General features: G+C 49.3%; 3 protein-coding genes across 3 annotated transcripts; all 3 read right to left on the bottom strand.

Annotated features, from left to right (window-relative positions):
• Positions 1 to 1,063: 1,063 nt before the first annotated feature.
• HOO65_010743 (uncharacterized protein) lies at positions 1,064 to 4,945 on the bottom strand (the record flags this gene model as incomplete). Its single annotated transcript, XM_071005302.1, has 11 exons — positions 1,064 to 1,483; positions 1,593 to 1,892; positions 1,945 to 2,387; positions 2,793 to 3,515; positions 3,584 to 3,654; positions 3,715 to 3,823; positions 3,882 to 4,009; positions 4,308 to 4,315; positions 4,539 to 4,627; positions 4,692 to 4,745; positions 4,810 to 4,945. 11 exons carry the CDS (start codon positions 4,943 to 4,945, stop codon positions 1,064 to 1,066), a joined length of 2,481 nt encoding a protein of 826 aa, XP_070862565.1.
• Positions 4,946 to 6,422: 1,477 nt separating this feature from the next.
• On the bottom strand, positions 6,423 to 8,399 carry HOO65_010742 (uncharacterized protein; the record flags this gene model as incomplete). Its single annotated transcript, XM_071005594.1, has 3 exons — positions 6,423 to 6,891; positions 7,053 to 8,071; positions 8,172 to 8,399. The coding sequence occupies 3 exons, from the start codon at positions 8,397 to 8,399 to the stop codon at positions 6,423 to 6,425; spliced, it is 1,716 nt and encodes a 571-aa protein (XP_070862564.1).
• Positions 8,400 to 10,665: 2,266 nt separating this feature from the next.
• On the bottom strand, positions 10,666 to 11,401 carry HOO65_010741 (Cell polarity protein alp11; the record flags this gene model as incomplete). The annotated part of the gene is made up of 2 exons (XM_071006140.1): positions 10,666 to 11,154; positions 11,258 to 11,401. 2 exons carry the CDS (start codon positions 11,399 to 11,401, stop codon positions 10,666 to 10,668), a joined length of 633 nt encoding a protein of 210 aa, XP_070862563.1.
• Positions 11,402 to 19,626: the final 8,225 nt, after the last annotated feature.

Here is a 19,626-nt window from a genome sequence, read left to right as displayed (position 1 = left end):
TGTAGAAAGCACGGGATCCCGTCCGCTCTCCCTTAGTTAACCTACAAAGCGCTGGATTAGTACTACGGTGGGTGACCACGTGGGAATCCCCAGTGTTGTATGTTTTTTATCATGGTAGCTTTTTGCCATGCGTTTGGTCGAGAGATGGCCATGTCTTCCACTATAGGCAGTCAGGAATGACTGGTATTCATGGATTTTAAGCCATCTCTGCGGCTTCTCAGAGACCAAAATTAAGGCCAGCAGCTCTCTCTATCTAGTGCAGTCAAAAGGCGCATCTATTGAGCACTAGGTCTTTTTGGCCATCGGTCTCGTAGGTACAGGGATAAGTCTCAGCGGAGCTTAGCAGGAGTCTCTGCCTGATCTTCTCTCGTTGGTGAGCGGTACTTGGCAACATGAGTTGTTGCTTTCATGCTTTATAGAAGCTTGTCTTCTGTGAAGGTTTAGTCTTGGCATTCGTCTTGATAGACTGAGTTACCTTTATTGTGGGCAAAAACTAAGCGCTATTGTATTATTTACCGTCTACCTACTGTTATTTCGCAGCAATACGACAACGGCATGTTACGGACAGTAGTTGCTGGCTGATGTCATCTTTCAGAAACTCCTGGGCGGTCAGTAGTTGCAGGTTTGCTCAGATTTCGAGCGACTCCTATGACTTTTTAGGGTCCGGCGCTTGGGCCAGGAGGGCTCTCTGTCCAGCGTAGCCCTAGGGCGTGCCTCCGGGGCTCTAGAACTGGATACCTGGTGTTTTTGGTCTGCGATGACCGCGTGTAAACTAGTCTAAAAGGCCCCGGCGGAGTACAGCGGTTTCGTCCTTCCATATGCATGGCTGTTGCCGCATCGTGTAATCCTTTTCCCGTTTTGCTGGTGGCTGGTAGGAGAGCTCCCTTAGCACCTTCTCATGGAGCTCTCCTCGACATCTCCTTCATATCCTGCAAACGATTCCTCTTCCCATCTCTTCTCTCTTCCCCTTCCATTCTCCCTCAACATCCTAGGCTGTCCTTGTTGTGATCGCTCCCCTGTAGTCTGCGGTGGCAGTGACCTGCCTCTGTGGTGTCCAGACAGCTCAGCTCAGCTCGGGCTCGGGTTGTTGTGTCTCTTGAAAGAGCCTCAGGTTGCGGCGAAGCACGTTGGCGACATAACATGTCGCTTTCGTGTTTTTAAGGAGCGTGTCCGCGAACCTTTGGCTCCATGGTCTGGGTAGTGCCTTGCAGGTCCACCAGTGTCCTCGTTCCTTTGCTTGGTTGCAGGCTCTGCATCCAAGTGGGCAGTTGTGTCCCCATCGCGCGTGGTATCTGTCGAAGTCTCTATCGCCAGTTCTAGCCGCGAGGATATGGCCCAGCTCTATTCTAGTAAGCCCTTTGTAGCGGGTGTTGCGGATGGGGTTCAGTGGGGACGCCGGTTCCAAGCGGACGGTATCCTTTTTGTTCTTTCCACCACCCTTCGTAGTCGAGACGTAACTGGTCTCTTCTCCATCTCCGTGCTCCTGCGAGGGTGAAGCGGTGTTCTGTTATCAGTCCCTGACATCCTAACTTGGCCTGGGTATCGGCTAGCTCATTGCCTCTGATGTCCATGTGTCCTGGGACCCATAGCACTCGGGCGAGCCTTCCGGGTGTCTTGTCTGCCCAGGCTTTTAGGATTCGTCTTGTCTCGTCTACCGCTTCCTGTGATGTGCTGTTTTTGGTGACTGCATTGCGGAGTCGGTCCACAACTCCTCTGTTGTCTAGGCACAGCCAGATTTCTCTAGCCCCTTCGCAAGCTGTTGCTCGCTTAGTTGCCTCGAGAGCGCCAACTGCCTCCGCATCTGCCATCTCCATCCACTTTCCTAGAGCTATATGGTTTACTTCTTGGGTAGCTCCGTCTTCGATGATAGCCGCCCGCGTTGCCACTTGCATCTTTCGATCCGTCGGAGTACGCAACGAGCGTTCCTGGCAGGGTATTCTCTACCTCTGCCTGGTGTCGCTTCGTTTCCTCCTCTTTGCTGAGCCACGTTTGGGGCGGCATGTCTGGTCCTTCTAAGAGTGGCCTTAACCTAGTGTGTTTCTCCATTTGCGCTGGGAGGTGTTTGCGTAGCCTCGCCACCACTGGGTTGAAATTTGGCCCTCTCAGAATGTGTCTATCATCTAGTGTGTGCCACCGTATGGCTTCCCTCCTCTTTTCATCCTCCAGGAGGATTTCGAAAGGAGGAATGCCTGCAGCATGGTGTAAGCATTCCCTTGGTGTCGTACGGTACATGGGGAGAGCTGCTTGGAGGCACTTCCTCAGCGAGATGTTCAGCTTCTCTGCTGCCTCTTTCGTTGTCTCTAGCCCAGACCAGGCGCTCGCTGCAAAGAGCGCTTTTCTCAAGGCGCAGGCCCGTACCGCTGTGAGCATGCTCTTTGTATCTGCCCCTTAAAATTGGGTGCCAGCAAACATGAGTCTATTATAATGCTCGATAAGCGCTGAATTTGCCGAACATACGACCATAGCCTGTGGAAAATATGGGGTCCCGTCTGCTCTCCCGTAGTCAAGCCACAGAGCGCCGAACCGAACCAGTAGTATGGTGGGTGACCACATGCGAATCCTCGGTGTTGTATGTCAGTCACGAAACCTTCCTTTTTGATCAATCCTCTCTTTCATGTTCAGAATGCATCTGTATTGCTAGAGCATCACTGTCTGGCCTTACATCCGTTACCATAAAGATCCCTTTTTGCCCACTCCCTACACTTATCAGCAGTATTAAACGGTATTGAGTAAAACTATAAACATGAATTCCTGAGACGCACAATAGGAAGCCCCTCTGCATGACTACAAACCAACTCCGATATTGTCTCTTCCTTGCCCTGTCCCAGTCTTCGTTCGGCCTGAATGTCTTAGGTATGACTTCTGCAAACCACTGTCTCCCTCTGCAGGCCGGTCACTTTGCTCGGTGGTTGCTGTTGCCGTGGCGATAACGGCACTGCTTCCTCCAGCACCACCACTACCCACAGCTGTTAGACTCCCTGGTCTTTCGAACCGCCCGTTGCGGGCGTTTTGCACTGCGCCAGCTAGTAATCGCTCGTTGTCGGCACCATCAAGGAAGGCTTCTGTTGGTTTGCTCTCGCGCTGGATGGTGGTGGTGACAACTACAGCACCGGGAGTTTGGGCATGTAGTGGATGGCGGTGAAGGCGGGGACTGGGATACTTGATATCACTGTCATCCGAAGACAAAGAAACATCGTCGATTGTAGCGGCACGGGCGGTGGCGGTGTGGCTGTTGGGACATGAATGGCCGCTGTATGGGCCGCTGTGAGAGCCTGTTAGGCCTCTGCTTCCGCTTCCACTGGCACCAGTAAACCCGGGCCCATCGCTACCGTGACATGTTGACTGGCGTGTGCTGCGGCTACGCAGGTTGTCTGACTTGTCAATATACGAGAGCGCGTGGTCCTCGGAATCGCCATTGGTATGATCGGCGGAGCAGTTAGGTCTGTTGGCAGAGTCGGAGGTGCCGGCATTGTCCTTAGAAGTCACCCATTGGATGACGAGGGCGGAGAAGAGAACTGAAGTGAAGTGTTATTTGCGGGAACATGACATGGTAGAGGAACCGGCTAATCGAGTGTAGACTTACTGTCACTGTTGCAGCAGATCAGACAGATCCAGCCTGGCTCACCACTAAGAGCCATAAGTACCGTGAGATTTCTGCCGTGAGCGGTTAGTATAGTTATACAAGCTGGAACTATAGGTCGAGGACTGCCTTACGTGATACTGCTTACTAGAGTGCATACGGCCCCGATAAAGGTTCGGGTAGCAACACTACGGAGGCGTAGCTGTGCTGGAGTTCGCTGAGAGCAACTGTAGCTGTATAGTCCTGTCTGGTGCGTTAGATTGCCGAGACCAATCGATACAAATGGTGCAGGGACACTCACGTTTAAGCGGGAATAGAAACATGACTGTCAAGTAGACGTTGACTACAGCATCAAATGAAATGAGAGGGATCATGGCCACGTCTCGCATACCAATAACACAAACTCCGTCTTCTATGTACGTGATGCGACTGTAATTGCAGCGGTGTTAGTAGGTATGATGGAGAAAATAAACGACTAAAACCATGGCTTACAAAACAAAGTTGAGTATTGCAACCACAACATATATAGCTAAAGAGCCTTGATTAGCGTACGCTAGAGTCCAAGTGACAGGAGCCAATCATACCAAGCATGAAGAAGCAATTAAAGCAGTACAGCTTTGATTTCAGTCGCGGTTTTGTAGACCCTCGGATAATGTACTGCAAGGACGATGAGCGCGTTGTTCTGAGGACATGGAGATATCAACATGAGAGAAATATTTAGACTCACCGCTTTTTCTACAAGAAAGAGGTAGATAAACTATAAAACCCATATATGAATGTTAGAAGAAGTATTGCTTTATGAAGCACGTGTTGAGCAAGTAGAAACCATCGTCGCTTACTACCTGTTAAAGCATACAAAGGTTAGTTCAATGATAGAGCGGCAGATAGAAATGCTAGGTGCACCTACTTTAGACGTTATATAGCACACTAGGCATAATAAGATTGCACCTGAGCACACAGAATACGCGGTGTTGACACCAAAGGCCAGTTGTAGCACGGCAGTAGCAAAGACGAAGCAGTACGAGTCGATATAGATGGCAAAGACAACTAGGACCGTTAGAGAGAGCATACCGTGGCATGCTCGTATGAGCTTCTGTAGAGATTGACTTACGCCATACGACATATGGAAGTCGCTTCCAGTGTTTGATGTTCATGCTGCGTTGGACTGCAGGGTGTCAGCCTAGACTACGACAAAAATACTAGCCACGATAATTGAGGGTTTTGCGCACCAAGAAAACCTGTGATGACAGTTGTCGACACCAAAGCCAGAAGGACATTCATGACAGTCCCTCCTAGTGGCTCGGTGGAATGGCCCAGTGCAGTTCCATCTCGGACATGGATCGAAGGGTTTGCTGCCGGATTCATTCTATTGTTAGAGAAAAACGAATGAATTTACGACTTTCCTAGCGACTAGAAAGCAATGGTTGAGCGAGAAAAAAAAAGAAGAGAGCAGAAAAGAAAGCGAGTGTCGGTCACTAGCAAGCGTGAGGCGAAACTGAGAAGAGCCAGAAGACGAGAAGGAAAATTAAGAAAACTAGAGAAAAAAGATGAGAGAGACCAGCCGGATATACCGATGGAAAATGCGTTCGACTTTGACACGACATGCAATAGGAACGCCTAGCTCCCTTGTCTAGAATGGGCTCCATGTCTATAGGCTGATACAAGACTTATGGTGATAGGACAATGGCGCACATGGCCAAGACATGCATTCAGCGGCCGAAGTAGAGAGAAATGGGCGCGTCTACTATTCATCAGCGAGAAGCTCAATGTGATCCAGTATATAGCGAAGGAGGCAACAACACATGCCAAAAGGGTTCTAACTATGGTATCCAAGAGACTCAGGAACAGAGTGTGTGATAAATCAACCTTAGACTCGAGAGCTTCCGACAGGCGAGAAGGAAAACCAGTGTCTTGCCTACTCTCTGCTTGTTCCAAGACTTGGCTCAGAAATATCTTAATAGCTCTGCAAGCGCCTCATGGTTTGTATAGTGCATGCATGTGCATGTGCATGAACAGCCCCTCGAGAGCTATATACAATCGGACCGGGACAGCTTGCTACGAAGCGGGCGACGCAGTAAATATTCGAATCTCGATTATGAAAAGCCATCCCAATTCTACTTGATCGCATGAAAAAGAGACAGCGGCCTTTCTGTGGCTTGATGGGCTTTGCTTGCTTTGCTGTCTGCCCTAAGACATACATTACACAGGAGGTGTGTCGAGCTGTTACACAGGCTAACGCTATTATTGGTCCCGTATGGCCTGTGATTGGCCGGCTCATCTAGGTAAATGAGACTGTGTCTTGAGAGTTACTTTCTGATGACTCTAATCCCATGATCTTAATCTAAGGCTTAGCCAAGGCTTTCCTTTAATACTCCTATTGTTTATGGGGAAAATATCTCTGCATCACGTACATCGTTACGCGTCTATCAGTGTAGGTTGTTCCTGTAGGCAGTAAATGAGACTTCTTGATAAGTCGTTCGTCTGATGGTCGCAGACTGCTCGTAACGGCAGAATCGAGCGTTAGATTGTGAGTGCTAGCACAGATCATGACAGGATATATACAAATATTATAGCCCAGGAAAAACGCCATTCCCGTGTCCCTAGAAAATGTCGACATGCCCATAACGCCAGGTTTGATGAACGCCAAATGAAAAAAAAAAACAAAAAAGAACAAGAAAAAAAGGAAGAGGTCCTCCAGAAAGCCAATGAGAAAAACAAATGTCAGAGAGAAATGCCACCCAAACAAGCACCACATGAACAGAATATAGAACACAATAAAGGCCTGGATACCTCATCTACAAGAAAAAGAATGGTAAGAAAGCTAGACATGGGCCTAGACCGGCTATGATCCGGGGGCGGCTTGGTCTTGAGCATGGACACGCGTCCGGATCTTAAACCGATCGCGGAATCTCTCAGCAAGAGAGTGTCTTTGGCATTGTTGGTCTTCGCCGTTGCTTGCACCAGCCTCATTACTGACAGTCACATGACCCGAGCCCTGGCCCAAGTCCCTGTTGCTACTGGCATGTGGCATAGAAGATGTGCGATTACGCAGTTGTCGAAGAATCTGGATCCGTTCATCGCGTGTTCTAGCCATTCGAAGGCGGTGGAAGTCAAGGAATTTAGATGTGCGATGGTGGCTATGGCTTGGGCTTCGGCGATGGTCGGGCTCAGGTCGGCTGGGCGACTGACCGGGCAAAGGCTCATCGTCGTCGTCATCGTCATGTGAGTGGTCGAGAGGCGGGGGGAGAATGGTATGGGTCTCGCTAGCATCATCGGGGCTGATGTGAGAATTGGTGTTGAGATCGAAGCGGCTAAACAGTGGAAAATAGGCTTATGTCAGTTTCAGTTCCAATTTGCGAAGACTTTTGCGCATTCTTTTGTTGCTGTTGCAGGTTTCCCTGTTTGCGGCAAGTCTTGAATGTGATGGGCAAATAAGGGAGAAATGGAGCCAAGCGGCAGTAGGTAAGCTTACCAAAGGGGACAGGTGCCAGAGACGTTTAAAAGCCAGGGATCAACACAGGCCGGGTGGAATTTATGGTCACATGGAAGCACGCGAACATCCTCGCCAACCTGGAAATCATCGGTACAAATTGAACAACCAAGGTGGTCATTGTCGTCATCGTTGCTATTGTGGTTGCTGTTGTTGTCGCCATTGGTCTTGATACTTTCATTGGACTGGTTGCATTGGCCGTTTCCAGTGGTGGTATCATTTGGCTGCTTTTCGTTTTCGGACTGGGGTTCTTTGGTCTTGGCGATTTGGGATTCCGAAGCAACGGGCGACAATGGCGCTAGCAGAACAGTTGCAGCTTGTGTTGAAGAGTCGCGCCTAGCAACAGGGGCAGGAGACACAATGTCGTGGCCAGACTCGACGTCGTTCATGCGCTCTGACTTTGGCGGTACTGGATCGCCAAACTTGATGATGGGAAGAGTCCCAAGAACTGCACGAGCAAGACCGCGTGCACGGCTTTGTCCAGGCTGGTTGCCCAAGCTTTCCCTCGGCCCATAGCGTTCAGGATATCTGTGGGCCCGGACAGCGCCTGTGCTGACAATAATGAGAAAGAGAAGTGATATGATGCCTGTGATGCCGTACAGGAGACTCATGGCGATGGCAGATCCCCCCGATCTGCGCTCTCCAGTATCGCGGGTTCTGTTTGTTTGGGCATTTATGCCGGAAATTTGGGCTTGTAGCGAGTTTGCCGAGTCTGTGATAGAGTTTAGGATATCGACTGAGACTGGCATAGAAGCGACTGTAAAAATGCGATTGAATTCAAGGTCGCCGGTATATGATAATGAGCAGTAATTTGCTTCGGTACTATACAGAAGTATTGCAAGTGGCTTTTGGGCCATCATGGCGTTGAGCATGGTGTTGGGAGAGGCAGTAGAGGAAGTGTCGCCGCTACATGAGAGATATATGATTTCAATTGGCGAAGCTGCATAGTTTTCAAAGTTGGAAGCGTTGACGATGGTCAAGGGGCCGGAGAGAGATATTCTCTGTCGAAAAGATTAGCCAGGGTCCAGATCTTGGGAAGAGAGATGTGAGGGGGGGGGGGGGGGGAGGAAGACGGGGAGGGTATTGCATGGTTGCGCATACATTTCGTGTGGACTGGCTCTCATTCAGCCCTTGGGCTGTAGTTAAGGGAATAACGGAGTAAGTGTCAGAGTACCCTCGGTCACTCAAGTAGATGTACATAGAAGAATCCGAAGCCCAGCCTGGAGCCTCGGCAAGGGCGGTTGTTGAAGCCTCTGCGCAAACAAGCGAGACAGAGCGCGCCAGGGCCAACAGCACAAGGTAGCGACACAGAGATCTTAGGCCGGTCATAGTATATAAAGATGTAACAAAGGATAGCGACAGGAGAAGACGGGAGAAAACAAGAGGGATAGCAAAGACACAGCAAGTAAGAGTGCAGCGCAGCTGTTAAATACTAAAACAGAGTCAAGAGGACGGGTAGGCGTGTTTCCGGCGCTGCTGATGAAACCAAGCCCTGGTAGGCAAAGCCTGACAGTCAGCAATGACGTCGGCGGCGCACTATGTAATTATAAGCAGCGCAGTGGACCGGTGCAGCACCAGCGGCAGAATAACGGCAGAGCAAAAAAGACAGGAACGCAAGCTAAAAGACAGAAAAGCGAGTATAAGAGCAGCGTTGTTGCGTGTAGTCAGAGTAGATTGGCTGATAAAACATAGCATGTACGCATCGATTAAGAAAGAGCTTTGGCCATGTCACAGCAGCAAAGGCAAAGAAAGACTCAGGGACCCGACCACAAGACAGGCGATGAAAGGAGTCTGAAATAAGAGCGGTAAATAAAAGGGAATAAAAGGGAGTGCTATTGGGCGAGGAAGGTGCGCAAGACTCGAGGTTATAGTAATGTAATGTGCGCAAAGGGCAAATGAAAAATAAAAAAGGACAGAAAGAGTCGGTAGTGGCGGCAACGATGATGAGGGGAATAAAGAGGAGAAGAGATAAAGGAAGACCCATAGAGAACAAAAAGGGACAGGAATTGTTTAGTGAAGTAAAAGTTCTCTAAAGGCATGATCTGATTGAAACTTGTTTGAGCGTAACTACCAAGAAGAAACTTGATACAGTGTGCAAGTACAAACAGCCAAGTCCAGCTCCAGCTTCTCCTTCTCCACACGCACCTTCTTAACCTTGCTCTTCCCTGTTTGGGCCTTCCTGCCTCGCTAACCCTGCCCTGTCTTTACTGGATTTTTGCTGTAATTACTGAAATTACTGCAATTACTGCATTTTGCTTCTTGCTTGTCTCTGCATGACCCCACCCGGATTTCTTTGGACAGCAACAGCTCATTGAGGAGAATGGTTGCACAGATGGAAGAGAAGGAAGGGGCACGCTGCTCTTGCTTCCTGATCGTGCTTCCTCCAGCTCCTACTGCAACTGCTTGCTGTCGCGGCCGTAAAAATCATAGGCTAGTCTGCTTGTTTGTTGGCTGGTGGCTGGTTGGTTCTTGCCTTTTTTGTTTGCTGTTCAAGGCAAATGCCTTTAAGCGCGGCTGCCCCGGACTTGGCTTGTGGGGCCAGCCAAAGTCCCGGCCAAGGACAGGTGGATCGGTTGAACTTGATATTCCGGACGATAACAACAAGTGAAGGAGAGGCTGCTTTTTTTTTTTTTTTGGGGTGTAGAAAGATGTAAGAAGCATCGAAATCATCAAGTACAGCCCTTTTTTACGAGTCCCCTTTTGTTTTTAAGCATTTATTTCCCAGAACTGCATGATCAGCAAACAAGCCTCTTTCCTTCCCTTTTACAAAGAAACACGGGCGCAAAAGCTGTCATGTGAATTAATATTGTTCGTCCGTTTCTTCAAAAGTCTTCGCTGTAATAGCTCGGCTTACTTGTTTTCCGACCAGTCCGGAGTTGTCGTCGATGAAAATTGAAAGAATAAAATAGGAACACCTTTTGCCGCTTCTGGGCAAGCTTTGGGTTGAAACAAGCTACCCCCCGAAAGCGGGCAGAAAGACAGGATGGACACTAGAACACACCTGAAGTCTAGCCTACTGGGCGTTAATTTTTTTTTTTTCTTCGACGAACGGGGTTTGATTATAAATTGCGTTGGACATAAATTCCAGGCCTGGATCGGTGCTTGTAAATTCCGCCTCTTTCTTTTATCTTGCTCCTTGATGTAAGTAAGCTACTCCAAGACGTAGGCAGGCTTGGCTGGGCCTATACCTAACTACACTTATATATAGGCGCCGTCGTCGTCATCCCTCCCTCCCCAAGGCGGTGAGGGAACGTAGCGTAAAAAAAATAAAAAGAAGGAAAAAAAAAAGACGCAAAGACCCCTAGAATCCCGTTCCGTATTGAGCCATTGTCTCTTCTTGTTGGCGGAACTGCGATCATCTGAATGTTGATCAGAGAATGCTTTTGGTCTTGTGAGCTGTCGCTCCGTAGTAGTGACATCAGCTCGTCGGGCTGGGTCGGAATGGTTCAGCGGTAACTTTATACAGCTACATACGGTATAGAGCGCTCTTAGTATCTTAGCGCAATCATGATCTTATGTGCACCCCCCGTCATCCACCCCATCTAGTAGGAGCTAGCATAAGCTCTACATCTCACTGATCAAGACAAAAGGGCTTCTAGATTTCCTCCATTTCCTCCAAGTCGTTAAGCACCGGGAAATCGCCCATCTCCACTCTTTCCGAGCGCACAAAAACGCCATGCTTCATTGCCGATTCGGCACCCCAGTATCTCTTTCCATTGATACTCCCATCGTTTTTTCCCACTGGCTCATCCAGCTGCACGCCGATCCACGGGCCGGTGCCACCTGAGATCTCCGGCACCTCACCAACGTACTGCACACATCCACGGCGGTCGTCATCACCACCGACACGACACCGTAGACCGACCTTGATACCGCGTTCTTCAATCTCATTGGCCATGCTGGATAGTCGCTCGGCTTCAGCTCGGGGTGCGTCGGGGTCGAAACGGCCAAGCTTATGTGTGCGCTTCCATGCCCGCACAGAATCGTCCTTCTTATCGTATTCATCGTCTGGCATGACGTACTTTTCTACGTTTGACATGTCGGTGAAATTGGGGCGTGCTGAAGCTGGACGTGTGTCGTTGATCTAGAGGTGGAGGGTTAGCCGAGTAAAAAGCGGGGAGGCAATTGTGCTGGGAGCGGCGATGGGGCGGTGGGTGATATAGATGAGGGACGGACGAGTCACATACACGCAGTTCTCCCTGGCGGCTCAGATTCCAGCCTTCTAGAGTCGTTTTTTCCTCGTCGGCAGCAGACACTGGGATAACCTCGCCGCTAGGGGTTTTGTACGAGATCTGCTGGCACGAGGGAGGAATGCCTGTAACAGTTTCCATCTTGGCCCTCAATTGGTCAATTGACCATGAGGGCGTAATGCGCCTCTCCGACGCAGAGTAGTCCGAGACTACAAAAAGCGAGACATCAGCCATTATGTGTTATAATTTAGACTAGCTTGTTTGGTCTCTAGGGTAGTAGTTCTATATTAGTGACGATGTTTTGTTAGTATCCTGACCAGGCTACGTTATACCACCGCACGGCAACTCACGGTAGAAGGATTAGCGACAGAATGGTAAGAAACAGACTGTACACGTATCTTGAGGCTTTTGGAAAAATGCCTTGAGCCGGTCTATCTCTTGTCCTAGTCCTTTATATGTCACTGTTGGCCGTTGTTGTCATTAGCATAAAACAGAGCTTCTAGGGGAGGGGCAAGATGCTCAAGGCAAGGCGAGGAGGGTATGTTTGTACCCCCCCAAAAACCTATAGAAGCTAATAGAAGCATGGGCGCACTTTGTTTATACGCCACACCTTGAGCGAGCGCCACATTCAAGCGCCGCATCTATCTGTTATCGATAAGCGGTATCGATAAAGTTGTTGCTGTTACACAATTAAGATGGTGATAGCATCTGCAACAATACCATATGTACGTTTAGCATCAAATGTGACAATCTCACTAAACACATATCTGCTAGCAGCGCTAGGCCATTTAAACACTACGCTTCTTGCCATCCCCGCCAGTCTATCTGCCCCTCCCCCTCTCTCTTCCCACCCCCTATCTATGACGAACGACATTGACACAACCGACTACCCTGATCACAGGGAGGATCAAAACCAGATCTAGACTCAGACCACCACAATTTTGTCCGAACGCCGGCTACCCAGAAAATAGAAGCAAGGTGGTCTAGCAGTCTAAGTTGTGGGTAGGCTAGTCAATCTGACACAAAACAGACAAGCCTCTTCTTTCGTGCTTTTGTGCACTGGGCCTCAAAGCTAGAGTTGGTTGAACCGCTGTTTCTGAACACACGATCGGTTTCGCGTGTGGGCTTACCGAAACTACGAGGGAAGTTATGACGACTGTTGCTAAAGTTTCAGCTGTATTGACATTATAATCACTCCAAATGTTGGTAGTCCTAGGAAAGCAAACTACAGTACTCGGTTTTGGCCTGTTGTGGTCCATGTTGCTTGTCTTCTTTACCTGCTTGGAGCGGTCAACTGGACCACATCAAGGACATTTGCCATGGTTTCTGCAATATCCAACAAGCCCAGCCTCTTCTTTTTGTAGTCCAGACTATCAGGCTGCTCCTGCTCAATCTCCGTTGATCACAGGACTCGCCCTTTTTTCTTTCCGTTTATCACGGCAGGTTCAGCACATACGGACCCAAACACAAAGACATTCAGTGTTGGTTGAGTCTGCCTATGGTGCCACAGTGTGCTGTATACCGCAAATACGGAGACATTTACGTCTACATGCAGCTCTTCGTTTGAATTGTGTTTCACGCATAGGTATAGCGGTAGGGGCGAGTAGTAGGGGGCGGTGGTCCAGAAGCAAGAGAAGTATACCGGGTGGTAAGCGATGAGGAAGGGCTTCATAGCGTTATAGGTTGTGTTGTAGAGCATGAAGAGCATTGGGGAACTGGCGTCTTTTGGGCTACCATATAGAGCTTCTTCAGCGTTGCTTCTCGCCTCATTGCGTCAGATACTTTTCAAGTTCCCCGATGTCTCGATTGTGTCTTTTTCTCCAGAGCAAACATGACAACTGTTCGTTTGGCATACAACCACAGCATCTCATAGCTGCATGAGCCCCGTCTGCATTGTTTTGCATAGAGCACATAAACAAAGACAATTAGCATAGGGAGGAGCCCTAGAAGCAACAGAGATGCCCCAGTCAAGTGTGCCGCCGCCCGGAGTGTGGTGCTTTAGGATATACAATGACAAACAGATGGAAAAAAGTGAAAAGAAAAAGTCATGGGATAGCAGCCGCCTGATTAGCTAGTTAGACTGCATTGGGCTTGCTCCCCCAAGTATATGGTACTCATATATGCAGACAGCTCACTTATCCTCTCAGCGGTGTCTAGACATGTATTATCTACAAGAGATGTCGTTAGATGCTCCCCTTGTCATGCGAGCGCCCGAGGGCAAGACAAGAGACAAAAGACACGGAAAGGGCGATAGGAGAGGTACATAGTCGCACCTCAATGCAGCCATGCGGGCAGGACGTGCGCTTGCCCTCTTCCTTCCTTTCTCTTCATTGACCCCTTCTCTTTGTGCTCTTGTTACGCTGTTTGTTTTTATGATCCAACCCCTGTCCGTTTGCTTTTTGTGCCCAGACATGGCTGAATGGCGTTGTTGCTGTTTGCTTAACTTGATTATCTCTTTATATCCCGTTGGCCCCTCTCTCCAACCAGCGCCTCATTGCTTTCCCTCTTCCTCCTCTGTCCTATTTATATGCACGAAGCCGCCATCTCGACCTTGTTCAACACGCCTTAGCAAACAGGCTTGTGGTGGCTTACAAGTAGGATCCTCACAAGGGGCTTTACTATGTCCTCTTCGCATCGCACAACGAGAGTACTTACTGCACCTGTGCAAACAGATGTCGGGTGTGTGCATCAGTTGATATAGCTTTGGTATTCTTCCGGCCATACGCTACGCAAGAGCTGAGAGCAAGAGGCATAAATTCAAGTAGGTAGGTAGGTAGGTAGGTAGGTAGGTAGGTCATAGCCTAGGCGGTGGGCGGGAAGGGAGCCTGCGGCACATGTGTGCTACATCATGGGGTGATATAAGGGAGAGACTAGGAAACGTTGTAGACATGATATAGTGATACGTATAGATAACTGCCTGGTAGACAGTAGCTGAAAAGTCGAGTTCAAAGCGCTGCTCTAGCCATCGCTCGGCGTTGATCAAGCCGCGCTTGCTTGAAGAGATTGTGAGGGGTTATTGCTTTCCGTCAGCATATCAGTTCCATTCTCGTTTTCAGCCCTGCCTTGCCCTCACCATCATGCTTGATCTTTTTACCGTCTCTCTCGGTCTCGGCACTGTCTGTGTTTCCTCTGTATCGCCACTGTGTCTTACCTCAAAGCCTACTGTCCAACACTGCAGAATTCGGCGATTATTATACGAATGTGCTCATGAAGGGGGCTGGAGGCACCTACCTACCTGGCTTGTTTTTCATTTTCCTTTTTTTTTTTTTTTTTTCTTCTCTTTCGGAATTACAGCATCATTTCTGAACACTCGCCCCGACATGGCCATCTACGCACCACATGTCTGCATAGACCAGCTTCCGAGGTGTATGAGGCGGTAAGGTAAGTCTACAAGGCGGTCAGGCTGCGGGGAGGGTAGAGGCATGCATCAGGCAGCTAAATGAAATGTACGACCCTATCCGTTTGCACCGTAGCTTTTAATAATGCGTAGTCTCGCATGCCCCCTCCCTCTCCTTCTGGGGCTGCCATGCGTCCTTGAGCGCCCGTTTGTAGTAACAAAGCACGCCTCGTCTCATTAATCCGTTTGTCTTGTTGTGTACACGAGATAGCTCAATACAGAGGTTTGCACAAAGATACTTGCAGCTGCCTCAGCCAAAAGCACGGCGGTTATGCGCATAGCTGCCTCACCAACTCAAGACATGTGTCAGTGGTTCTAATTGCGCCTGCCGAATGCGGTCCGTGACGACTTACAAGACATATTAGGGTTTGTGGGTCTTTAGGGTTTGCTTGGTAATGATGACGAGTTGCTCTCAAACACGACAAGCAGCGAGATTAAGATCTCTATAGGCTAGCTAATATGAGCCGAGCCGACCCAAGACAGGGAAATAAATGTAGCCTAGCAAGCAGCAGCAGCAGCAGAAATACGCAAGAAAGGCCTACAAGGACACCAAAGGCCTTGAGACCGGAAGACATACCAAACTGGGACTAAGAGTCGGATCTAAGAAACAAAGGGTTTTCTTGGCGTGAGGGAGGGCCAACTGTTCCAAGCCCTACCCTTTTTTGCGCTTTGCCTTTGGGCCTTTTGACTAATAATGCGCCGTTGTTTGGGCTAGGCTAGACAAGTAAGGCCCGGGTTTTATCTTGGTATGTTCTGGCTCTATCTGTCTGCCTGCCTGTCAGGTTTAGGGCTCTTCCAAACTGTCATTGCAGCAGTTCGTTCTTGTGCCGAATCGGGGCCAAGACCTGGAGATTTTGGGAGTTGGCAGATGTAAGCAAGAAAAGCCAAGATGTTTTTTTTTTATTTTTTTTCTTTTCCGTTTCGCAGGCCGCCCCTTTCCCTTCTTTCCCGTGTGGCTCATGCATGCAAAGCTCTAAAAATGAACGCGGTGGCCCCCCCTCCGGCCGGCAAAGCAGAGGCGATGAAGTAGACGGTGAAGCAGGAGGAGGGGGAGGCGGCGACAAGAGGAGGCAGGGGAAGGGGGGGGGGGGGGGGTAGTGCCCTACATACACTAGCACAGCACAGCACACCACATGTAGACATATACACACATACACGTACATACATACACACACACATGCACGCACACATGTATACATACATACATACATACATACACACACACACACACACATGTATATATATATATATACATACATGCTACAAGCATTAAAGACAAAATGCCACATCCGGTGTGTGAAACTTCTCGCTGACAAGCGAAAAAGAACAGCAAAGCCACGGCGTTCAATGCCTTGTGCGTCTCTAGACTCGCCTAGCCGCGTCAGTTCTAAGTATAACAACATAAATCACCCGCACACAAAAAAAAGACGGTCCAGGCCTTCCATTCGTGGGGCCTAGGTCTAGGTCCTGGGTCTTGCTTGGATAGTCAAACCAGACCCTTCCTTGCTCGCAAGATCCGGCAGGCCCAGCAATGCCAATACATACCAGTAAAACAACCAGCGGGCACCGGGGTTGCGACAGCACAGCACAGCACAGCACAGCGCGTGCAGGCCCAGCACTAACACGAAAAAAAGTCGCATTTATGGACCAGATGACGATAAGTCAATGGGAGAAGAGCGATAATGGCTGCAAATAATGCGAAATAGCACCAGCGAACGAACCACCAAACAGCCCGATCGTCCTCCCGATGCGTTCAGCTGAAACACAACCGAAGCTTTTTTGTGAGAAAAAAAAGAACAAGAACCAGCAAAAAGAGAAGCATGGTCGGTGCTTGTGCTGGTCTTAGCCAAAGTATACTATAAGGGCAAAGCCGGTGTGTTGGGTTTTGCCGTGCGGTTGCGGTGCAAGCGTGGGTGCTATGCACTGATTGTGTGGATGCATGGATGTATGGATGTATGGATGTACGCATGTATGTGAATGGCGTATGTGTATGTCTGTGTATGTGTATGTGTATGTGTACGTGTATGTGTATGTGTATGTGTATGTGTGCATTCATGTGTGCAGCACGCACGTACGCATGGTATGTAAGTACGCACAGAGTTGTTGTTCATTATTGTCGTCATACTGCCACTTCCCCCTCTTCGACTTACTTCTTTGACTTGGAGAACAAGAGAGCGCCAAATGGAAGAGAGAGAAAGAGGGAGAAAGGGCTTAGTCAAAGCAATCTAAATAAGTACAACCTCGTCAGGGCGAACCGACGGCGCAGCATGAGCTTGTGTGTCTCAAGTTGTTCTTTTTTTTTTGTCTTCCTTATTTTCTTTCCCTCTTTTTTTTCTTTTATCCTCTTCTGTAACAACAGTTCTCGTCTCTGACAAGAAGACCAGCAGTCTCCTAGAAGAATCCCCATTAGTTCCCTTCGGCTTCCCTTTGCCTACTCACCCTGCTCCCTCCCCCTTCTCCTCTTCCTCCCCGGACTCGCCTTGTCTGGCCCTTGCATTCTGATCTGTGTTTATATCCGCCCTTCTCTTTTGCAAAAAGAGAAAAATAAATGAATTAAAAATAAAAAATAAAAAATAAAAAATAAAATAAAAATCTACTCGGCATAAACCAACAGCCCCAGCCCATTGTTCTTCCACCTGTTCAGAGTTCTTTTCTTGGCAACTCCAAAGCCATCAAGTAGGTGGAGAGCCACAGCAAGGGGAAGGGGCACTAGGAGACAGCGTGCAAAGGGGAGGGAGGGTGTGGTTCGCGGCCTTCGGTGTCTCCTTCTCGACCTACCTCCCTTGGAACAGAAAAGAAGAAATTCACAACTTCACTTTCTGTTGGTGCTCTCCCCTGTCATCTCCCAGCCCTGCTTTCTCTGCGTCGAGGGTGTCTGTGTTGACCCTTCTGCTATCTTGTTTTATGGCCGTGCTTTTTGGGTCGTCTCTTCCGTGCTTGTCTCTGTCTCTGTGCTGCCATCGCCCACGTCATAGCCGTCCGTTGTCGAGGGAAAGCTCGGGGCGGCGGGTGGGCGCTGTCCACTCAAACCAACCCTATTCTGCGAGGGTTACAACTCGGCTCTTTTTACTCAACTTCTCGACTGCTCTTCTCTGGGATTTGTGCTGCCCTGTAGGTCGGTGAACAAAACCGCATCCAAAGGAACAACTTGTGCTACGCCCGCACCAAGCCTGCAACAGGGCGGGCCAGAGGAGCCTCACATGTGCTAGCCCATCTAGGCCAAGCCTAAGGCATTGATTGATCTGCAACTAAGAGAACGCTGCAACCTCCAGCTAACTGCACCCCAAGGGCCCAAGGGCTGCAGCCTAAGGGAGGTGTTCAACCGAACAAGAAGCTGGCTGAGCAGGCCGGCAATAAGTGCATTGCATGGCGAACTACAACCTGAGCGGGGCATGTGACAATACACACATAATACGCATGCACATGTATATTTGGATGTTCCCTCTCTCTCTCTCTCTCCCCCCCCCCCTTACATCGGCCTCAGCTTGAGTTAAAATCTTCATCTGCTTCCTCCATGGAGGGAGGGATGTGTAGAGGAAAAGAGGGGGCAGCGCTACGTGCTGTCTGTCTGCTGTCTGCTATCTGCGCTCTGCTGTCTGCGCTCTGCTGTCTGCGCTCTGCTGTCTGCGCTCTGCGCTCTGCTGTCTGCTGGCTACCGTCTGCCTGTCTGTTGTAAGGTTGTAAGCACACTGCAGTGCGGTACTGTGTATCATAATCTGGTGTATGTCTATAAATGCAATGCCACTAGCAATGACGTCGCTTAGAAGACAGAGAGTACCCGGAAGAAGAAGCCCTCGGCCTGCTTTTTTGGAAATACAATCTGCTCCTAAAATACGCTGCTACAGGACTGGATAAGAACAAAGCCACGCTACTCCCTTTCCACAAAGTTCCACAGGGGCTCAGGTTAAACAAAGAAGATCACCTTACCGTTCTATGAAAAGAAAAGACAAATAAATAAATAGATAAAAGCAGAAAGAATAAGGAAAAAAGGGGAAAAAAAAAAGGGAAAAAAAAAAAAAAAGGGAAAAAAAAAAAAAAAAAGAAAGAAAGAAAACAACCAACCAACCAACCTACCGGGCAATGGGCAACGGCCATGCCTAAACGTGCTATCAGTTCAAGCAGGCTGAGACAATAGGCTCTCCGCCCGTCAAAGGGATTGTTTAAACGTCTGGTCAAGCCCAAGAGCAATGCAAGACCCAGACTGGGGAGGGCCGTGAAGCCAGGCTATTTTTATTATAGGGCAGCCAGGCAAATCAATCCTCTTTCGCCTTCGTTCTCTTCTCTTCCTCTGAGAAAAGAAGCAGACAACATCTCTCACAAAACAGGCAAGGCCAGCCGCCCATCATCAGCCCTCTCCTTCCCCCTCACTGCCCCAACCCTTCCGGGCCCTTATCCCACCCCTTGCTAGACATCCGGCTCCGAGAGGGAGAAGACATCTCATAATCCCCTTCCTTACATCGCCTGATGCCACTTCCCAGCCGGCATAGTAAAAAAAAAACAGCATGGTCTAAAGCCGTTCGTTGGGCCTCCATTAGCCTGGTTTCTTCATGCGCTCGCAAGGCGTGTGCTGTGGTGCAGCAAGTGCACTTCCATGATGCTATAAAAAAGATGCATGTCATATAGCATAGCCCCTAAAATCCCCCTCGTGCCCATGCATTCGCTGCTTAGAAGGACAGAGTGCACAGGCAAGGTACTTGCTCCTTGCCGTGCAACCTCTAGTTGTCAGTCAACGCCAGTTGGCTGGAGTAAAGGCAATGATCCTCGTCGTCTCTTGCTTTCGCTTTTTTCGTCTTTTTTTTTTTTGTTTTCCTTTTCGTCAACAGCCCATGTGTCGCTGTGGACAGGAGCGGAATAGTCAGAGACTACATATCATTGGAGGACGACTTGCACTGCCCTTCGTCTCTAGGGCCAGTTGGCTGTCTGTGTGCCCCCAGAAACACTGATCCAGGCCAGCCCAAGGAAGGAGGAA

The sequence above is a fragment of the Ceratocystis lukuohia genome, assembly GCF_044167205.1.
Source record: "Ceratocystis lukuohia strain C4212 chromosome Unknown Supercontig1_pilon, whole genome shotgun sequence".
Taxonomy (NCBI): Eukaryota; Fungi; Ascomycota; class Sordariomycetes; order Microascales; family Ceratocystidaceae; genus Ceratocystis; species Ceratocystis lukuohia.
This window is presented reverse-complemented; position numbering and strand designations above follow the sequence as displayed.